This window comes from Medicago sativa, chromosome 7 (genome assembly GCF_051527215.1).
Source record: "Medicago sativa cultivar Bolivia chromosome 7, Bolivia_mono, whole genome shotgun sequence".
Lineage (NCBI taxonomy): Eukaryota > Viridiplantae > Streptophyta > Magnoliopsida > Fabales > Fabaceae > Medicago > Medicago sativa.
In genome coordinates this window covers 73,909,040-73,916,683 of record NC_140755.1, presented here as the reverse complement: position 1 = coordinate 73,916,683, position 7,644 = coordinate 73,909,040, and the positions used below count along the sequence as shown (strand labels likewise).

At 31.4% G+C, this 7,644-nt stretch overlaps 1 protein-coding gene across 1 annotated transcript; it reads right to left on the bottom strand.

Annotated features, from left to right (window-relative positions):
• Positions 1–5,453: 5,453 nt before the first annotated feature.
• Positions 5,454–6,699, bottom strand: LOC146908353 (non-specific lipid-transfer protein 1-like). Its single transcript, XM_085730944.1, has 2 exons — positions 6,269–6,699; positions 5,454–5,630 (listed from the first exon to the last, which is right to left on the bottom strand). The coding sequence occupies exons 1-2, from the start codon at positions 6,616–6,618 to the stop codon at positions 5,618–5,620; spliced, it is 363 nt and encodes a 120-aa protein (XP_085587070.1). The 5' UTR covers positions 6,619–6,699; the 3' UTR covers positions 5,454–5,617.
• Between the last annotated feature and the right edge of the window lie 945 nt (positions 6,700–7,644).

Sequence of the window (7,644 nt, the reverse complement as noted above, 5' to 3'; positions counted from 1 at the left end):
TGATTAATGGAAATTCAATCTCTAACTCTTGTGTATAAAGAAAAACTTGGTTGAAAGGGAAGAACTTATCATGTGTGTCAAATAGGATCCTAGTGGAAATATTAGGAATGTGAAAATTTCGTACATATAATATGGTAATTGTTTACTAGTTTGAATATTAGGATTGTGATAAATTCCGTACCTATATATGTGTATGTATAACTTTTTTTTTTTTTTTTTTTATGATAAAGATGAGGCCCGTATATGTATAATTTATTTTTTTTACAAAAGTAATTATATATAACTTAAAAGTAATTTTTTGGATAATTCAATAATATAAATTAGTAAGTATTTATATTACATTTTTTTGAAAGGAAGTATTTATATTACATAGATGTTAAGGAGTTATTGAGAAAAAATAGTTATGTTAAGGATGCCACATTTTTTTTTTTTTTGGAAAGAATGTTAAGGATTCCACATGGTAGTAAGTATTTATTAAGAAAAAATCATTTGTAAAATTTTGAAAAATAAATTAGCACAATTTTCAACACATAATTTCTATATCTGGTGCCTTAACATTTGTTTTTCCTATATATTAAACTCAAACAATATCTCAAGGATACGATTTCTGTTACTATTTTTTTTGGGTTTTGCTAACGAGCTAGTGCCATAAGTCCCCCTTACTCCTTTTAATACTTTAAACAATATCTTAATGACACTTGTTAGCATTCTTCTTTTTTTATTTGTCATAAAAACAGCTCATTACCGTCTCTTAAAAGGGATTTAGATGGCACTTTTGAGTGTCCTCACAGGTTAATTTTGAAATACGATAATTAAATTGAGGATCAAACGGGAGTCAGGTTCAGTGGAAGGATTGGACTTTTACAATGTAGTAAACTAAGGTTTGAATATAAGATAAGATATCAACTCAAATTTAGTGATATATTTCATATAGAATCAACTTAATTTAATGGTAAACACATGAAGAAGAAAAAAAATTACTCCAAAGAATTTTCCTTCACCTTCTCGGCCTGTCACGAAAACCCCACGACAGGTCTTACAGAGGACAGTCCTTTTGTTTGGTGAAAAAAAAAGGACAGTCCTTTTCTATTGATAAACTGAGAACCCTTCTTATATTATTTTGTTTTTCCATCTTATGTGTTATTCACGCGCCTTATTTTTTCTCAAAATACATTTTGTTCGGATTCTATAAATCAAACCATGTTTCAGATTATATAATCTGAAACCTTGTATTGCCAATATTTACAGAATATCATTGAAATTTAATATTCATAAGACATAATTGAAAATGACCAAAAATAAAATTAATGTAAAGAGATAAAAATGAATCAAATTCTCGTTTTATTAATATATCATATTTTTCAAAGTACATTTACATTAACATTGAAGCTTATTACACAACTTATTAAGCACATAATGTTAAACCTTTGGTGCAAGAAGATGGAGGGGGGAGGAGGTTGGGTAAGGTTCGTTTCCTCCCTAGGAGAAGGAAATTTTGATGATCAACCTTACACCCAAACAAATCAACCCTACACTCAGACAGATGGTGCCAATTTACAGAGTAGCACCTTTTCATTTGACCATTCAAACAATCCATAAAATATTATAGTAGCATGTTTCTATGAAAGGCCAACAGCGAAAGAACATTGTAGAAGAAATAAGTAGATAGTGTGAGATGGAATGAGAATTTGTGTAGGATGGTGCATATAGTGTAAATGTCCATTAATAAAGTGTTCAAACTAGCCTGACTAGTTAAGGGACCCAAAGAAAAATGTTTTAAATGACTAAGTCTTGCTAAGCAAGACACCGTCCACACTCTGAAATGATTTAGATTATATAATCTAAAACTATCTAAAAAATGTTCGAATTATATAATCCGAATCGGTTCAAGACTATGTTAAAATAGTGCTTTGTAGGGTGAGAAACAATTCATATTATATAATAATTTGAATCAGTCAAATACATGAATTTTATGTGGTTCACATTGCACTGACAGTTTTCGTGGTTCACGATGCATAAAAACATTTATAACTTGGTGTGCTTGTTCATTTGTTGTAAACCACACAAAATAATCACGGACACTTCAGTCATTGATCTGAACACCAAATAAGTTTTAGTTTACTACAATGAAGGAAAACCCAATTAGTTTAGGATTCGAAATGATGTCACGTTGTCTGGGTTGAAGGATCAGCTGGACCAGATCAACCGTCGACTCAACCATACTAGTGCAAATTAGGGATACAAGACATGATTTGCTCGTGCACAAGAACACAAAGGGTGAAACATGTCTAGTAACGACAACCATCAGACGTCACATATGGAAGTGTCTAATTCACCCAGATGAAGCTCAAGAACGACGACGTGAGAATAATGTTCTCAATATTTGGTCAGTGCGGTACTAAATGATCAATCAAGTTGGAAACTTCCTTGGTAGAATCTTTTGAAGATATTTAAAAAAATTATTCAGCACAAAACATATGAAGAAATAAGGGTTCTCATGCAGGAACCAGATGAAGAAGTTAGTTTGACTCATCCATGATTTGTTATGTTTTGTTTTATTATGTGTTTTACGTTGTTGGGTTATGTCATTTAATTTTTTAATGTATTTCAGATTGTTATATTTAATTTATGTCGCTGAAATTAAATCACATGTGTTAAAACGTGTACAAAGCTTAGACACATTATTGGACGGTTCATATTATATAATCCAAATTATTCTCTGAAGATTTCAGATTATATAATCCGAACTGTCCCAGAATACAGACGGTGGCGTAACATCAAAAGTATTCTGGTGTGTTAATTGAGTTATCAAGGTAAACATGTTTCATTAACTGTAGTTATAGTCTATGAATATTTTGTAGCTATAAATTACCTTCCATCCTTCAAAATTTTCATTCATTCTTCACTTCTCGTCCCGTCTAAAATTTTCTTACTTATTTTTAGTTATGAGTGGTTTATGATATCATGGATACTGATAATCATTCATACAATCTATGAAATTGCTTTTCCTTTTTTGTGGGGATTGTATGATATATGGTCAGCAGAGACCTTTAATATTAATTACATAGTCATTTATGGGTTTCAGCATATTTTGGATTGTATAATTCGAAAATCCCTCAATATGACTTCAGATTATATAATCCGCACAAAGAATATTTTGAAAAAAAAAATATGACACCTGAAAAACATATAGGATGAAAAAAGTAATAGTCTACTTATAATTAGCAATGCCAATGATTTTTATGCTATGTTTCAATAAAATGACTCTTAGTCATCAAAGAAACGGAATGTCCTTGATTTTAAAAATAAAAAAAACACTTCTCTCAAGTTAATTTAAAAATCTTAGTGCGCACTCTATTCTATCTACCGCGATATAACTTTTGTACATGGATGAAAAACTTCATTTCAAATCTTGGCCCCTTTGGGTACATTATCATAGGAAAGTTTTGGTGTTCTCGCAATAAATGTAAGCATTTTATCAAGATATTGGTCCTTTTGTCAAAAAAAAAAATCAAGATATTGGTCCTCAAGTGTTCTCTCTTTAGCACCATGACCTAGCGTGGATTCAATATCTTTCATTGTTGATGTTAGTGTGTTCCTGAATTCCAACTTAAATGATTTTGGTGTTATTATATGTGACCATGCAATATCTGTTCTCCATAGTTTCTTTTGCAGCAATAGTAGACCTTGCAACAATAACTAGAGTCTCAATTTTAATGTTACTAGCTTTAGATTTGAAGACCGAAATTATCTTTGATGCAACACCCATAACTACAGGTTTGCCACAAAGTTATTAAGATGCTAAACATTTAGTGTCGAAGCTAGGACAAAGAGAATTGATTGTAAGGGATGGTGGTCTAGTTGAACGTAAAAAATTTCAAGTACTAACATATAGTGTCACAAAAACTCTAGATCAAGTATGGAAAATTAATTTCAAGAAAGACAATGTTCTATCTTTTGTTTGCATCTTTCTTAACGGGTTTTCCTAACACATAGTTTTTTATCAAATCACTTAACTCAATTGAAAAATAAAAAAGTTATGAGTTAACCCACAAAGAACTTTGTGCATCTAGATAAAATAGAGAGGGTAAAGGAAAATGAGTTTAATTGTGGTGGGTTGACAGTTCAAAACAGTTTTGCACACACATCCAATCAAAATATTCTGAATTGTCACGTTTAGTCCACATAAATTAAAATCATTAATTGATGTGGAAATTTAGAATGTTTTGATCGGTTGTGTGTGCAAAATTGTTTTGGACTGTCAACTCACCACAATTAAACTCAAGGAAAATACCTAACCCACTACTACCTCTAGAATTAATCGAAGAGAGATTTTGCCTTAATACAATCGAGGAAATAATCCACTAAAATCAACAAATTAAAATCGTCAGAGTATGTTCTGCCTAACCCGGCCATACAATGGATTTGCCGCAATATATATGATTTCTAAGTTCTTTTCACTCAAACATTTTGGGTTCAATAAGCTCGTTAGGTATACTACAAATCTACCAAATTAGTATGAATCTACCTTCTATTCTCAATGATATTGACTCAACTGAGTATTTTGAGATGTTGAATGTTTAAAATCTCTCTACGACAAAGGTGTGACATCAAATGTAACAATAAAACAAGGTGTTAAGAGGGTGGCGGCTCCCCATACATAAACAAACCCAACCCTTCTGTGCGAAGGAGGCAAAGCTGAAACATGCAGACGCAATAGATCCAAGTGACAAATCACAAACAACCAACCAGAAACATGACCTCTGCAAACCACCGGATCCAACACAATAACATGACCTCTGCAAACCTTTGAATGACTACGTACGAGGATGACCGAAACATGCTAGAGGTCGGATCGCTGGAAAGAGAAGAGTGTGATGGTGGTGTGGAGGGAAGATCTCATTGCACCACAACCCTTGATATTTGCATCTCGGATGTTGAGTTTGGATTAAAGAATGAAAAGGTCGCGACATCGGTTTTAGGTTTTTAGTGAGCAGACAAAGAGAATATTTTTTTTTTTTTTACAAGAGAGATGGTTTCTTAGAGAGAGATAGTCCCTCCGTAAAACAAGTTAATTGCTAGTCTAAAAAATATAACACTTTTTATTTTTGGTCCTTGATGTTTTGTTTTAGTACTTGCAAAATTTATTTATACTGAAATTGATCCATGCAATATTCAATTTAGGTCTTATTTTGAGAGACTAAAATCAAATATTTTACATATTACAATAATTACATAGATCAATTTCAATATAAATAAATTTTCCTTAAAAAAAATATAAATAGATTTTGTAAGGACTAAAACAGAATAACAATGACCAAAATCATAATTTTTGGCTAATAACAACAAATTTCTAAAAATATATTATTTGTAAAGTGTAATAACTATAGTAATACAGAGGAAGAAGCACGGGAGATGATAGTAAATCCATATGATACGGTGGATAATGAATATTTTGAACAGAAACATTGGAGATTTTATTGAAATGCATAGTATAGTGATCCCTAGTGGGGATCCAGTTACATCCATAGAAATTAAGCCAGCTTCTTTATTGTCTTGCTTTTATTATCACAAACAAGGTATTACTTATTCATCACGTGCAATCCCTTCAAGCTGCTCAGTACTTCACTCTGCAATGAGTAAAGTAAATTTGACATTAGTTTTCTTTTCATTCACTGATCTCAATTGGTTTTATTCACTGATTTTGGTTTCACATGTTTTTATTGATATAGTTCTATATCAACAATTTATAAAAATTTAAATTTATCGCACATGTTTTTTTTTTTTTTTTGGTCTTGAATTTATCGCACATGTTAAAAGAACTAAAAGTAACGATTTTTTTTTATTGAAAAACAACAATTATTTATTAAAAATTATATATTTAATATAAAATGCATAAGTTTCATTACAAACTTACTATTTTGAACTTCTTAACATTACACATGATAGAAAAATCAATAATTCAAATAGCTTATGCAATTTATGTTAGGTATGAAAATATCTCAAGTTAAAAATAAAAAAAAAAACAAATATTCCATCATTGTAATTTTGAATTCCTCATATTTTAACTTTTTACAAAGTGAATTTTGGATTCCGCCCAAATATTTTTACAAAGTGAATTTTGAATTCTTCATATTCCATTATTCTTCACCCATAACTCAAAGTGAATTTTGAAAATAGTGTGGGAATTTCCTCAACAAAATATAAAGGGTGAGTCTATATATATGAAATAAAAAAAGAGGGTTGATTTAGAGAGAGATGTACATACGTGTTGCAGTCAATGGCGGTACTAATTTTATAGGGCAAGTTGACACCACACTTTCTAGGAAGAGTAGCAAGGGCAGAAGGATTGAGACCAGACAAGCTGAGTGCAGTGGACTTCAGACACCTGCAAACACTTTGACGCTCAGGAGTAGTTTTAGCTTGGTTATTTAGACCCCTAAGCCCATTGCAACATGGTGCAGGGACAGATGGACCAGGGTTCCCAAGGTACCCAAGGCATGGTACTACAGTGAGTTGCACCTGAGGACAAGAAAGAGCAGCATTGGTCATGGATATGCCCAGAACCAAGCATATCACAGTCAAGCAAGTAACCTTGACAAGCATTGAGGTAGCCATGATTGTTTTGGAAATTTTGGAAGAGAGAATGTACTTCAAGTGTGTGAATGAGTGTGGAGGTGATGATTGTGTTATGGTGCATATAGCTAAGGACTATTTATAGAGAATGTTATACCGAATCAACTTTGCTTCCAATGTTTTAACATTTATTGTGCGAGGAGAGTTTGCTACCTAACAAAATATCATGAACATATTTCCCAAAAAAAAATCTCAAGAATAAATATCCACAATTTTCCATGTACTTTCTAATAGAGTAATGATATTTTGACATCCATTTAATGACAACTTTGTTGACAACCTTGTTTTTCTCACTTCTTATTGGTCAAAAACAATGGAGAGAGAAAAAGGAAGAGAGAGAATAACAACATCATGTGAGTATGAGAGAGAAAGTTGTCCAAAAGTTGTCAAAAAGTGGTTGTCAAAATATCATTTCTCTTTCTAATATACTCCCTCCATTTCTTTCTAATTGTCACTTTTGTAGAAATTTTTTGTTTTAAATTAACTGTCACTTTCAAAGTTTAATACAACATCAAATGTTGTTTTGTTTATATATATATATATATATATATATATATATATATATATATTACTCTTAGTTATTTATCACGGAGAGAGAAATATAAAAGAAACATTTTTATCTCTTACCTCAAACAAGCTACCTAAATCCCCCACTTTAGATCTCACTTAAAAATTATTGGTTTTACCATATCTCTCAACATGACGGTAACCCAAACAAAGAAAAACCTCTCTTGACACGTATTTTTTGTCAAGCACACCGATTAAAGATCGAACCACTATTAGATAATTGCGAGATTAAAACATCTACTACCTCTATGGCGCTAAATTTATAAAAAAATATAGTTATGTGAAACATATTTTTTTTAGTGGTCGGGGTTTGAACCCCGGAATAGTTATGTGAAACATATTTTTTTTAGTGGTCGGGGTTTGAACCCCGGACCTTACATATTTTTTTTATTTATGCATTATCCAACTAATTGAGCTAAGCTCACGAGGCCATAGTTATGT

Bases quoted from the DNA above. Each gene is read 5' to 3' on its own strand.
- LOC146908353 (XM_085730944.1), bottom strand. From the start codon at position 6,618: ATGGCTACCTCAATGCTTGTCAAGGTTACTTGCTTGACTGTGATATGC.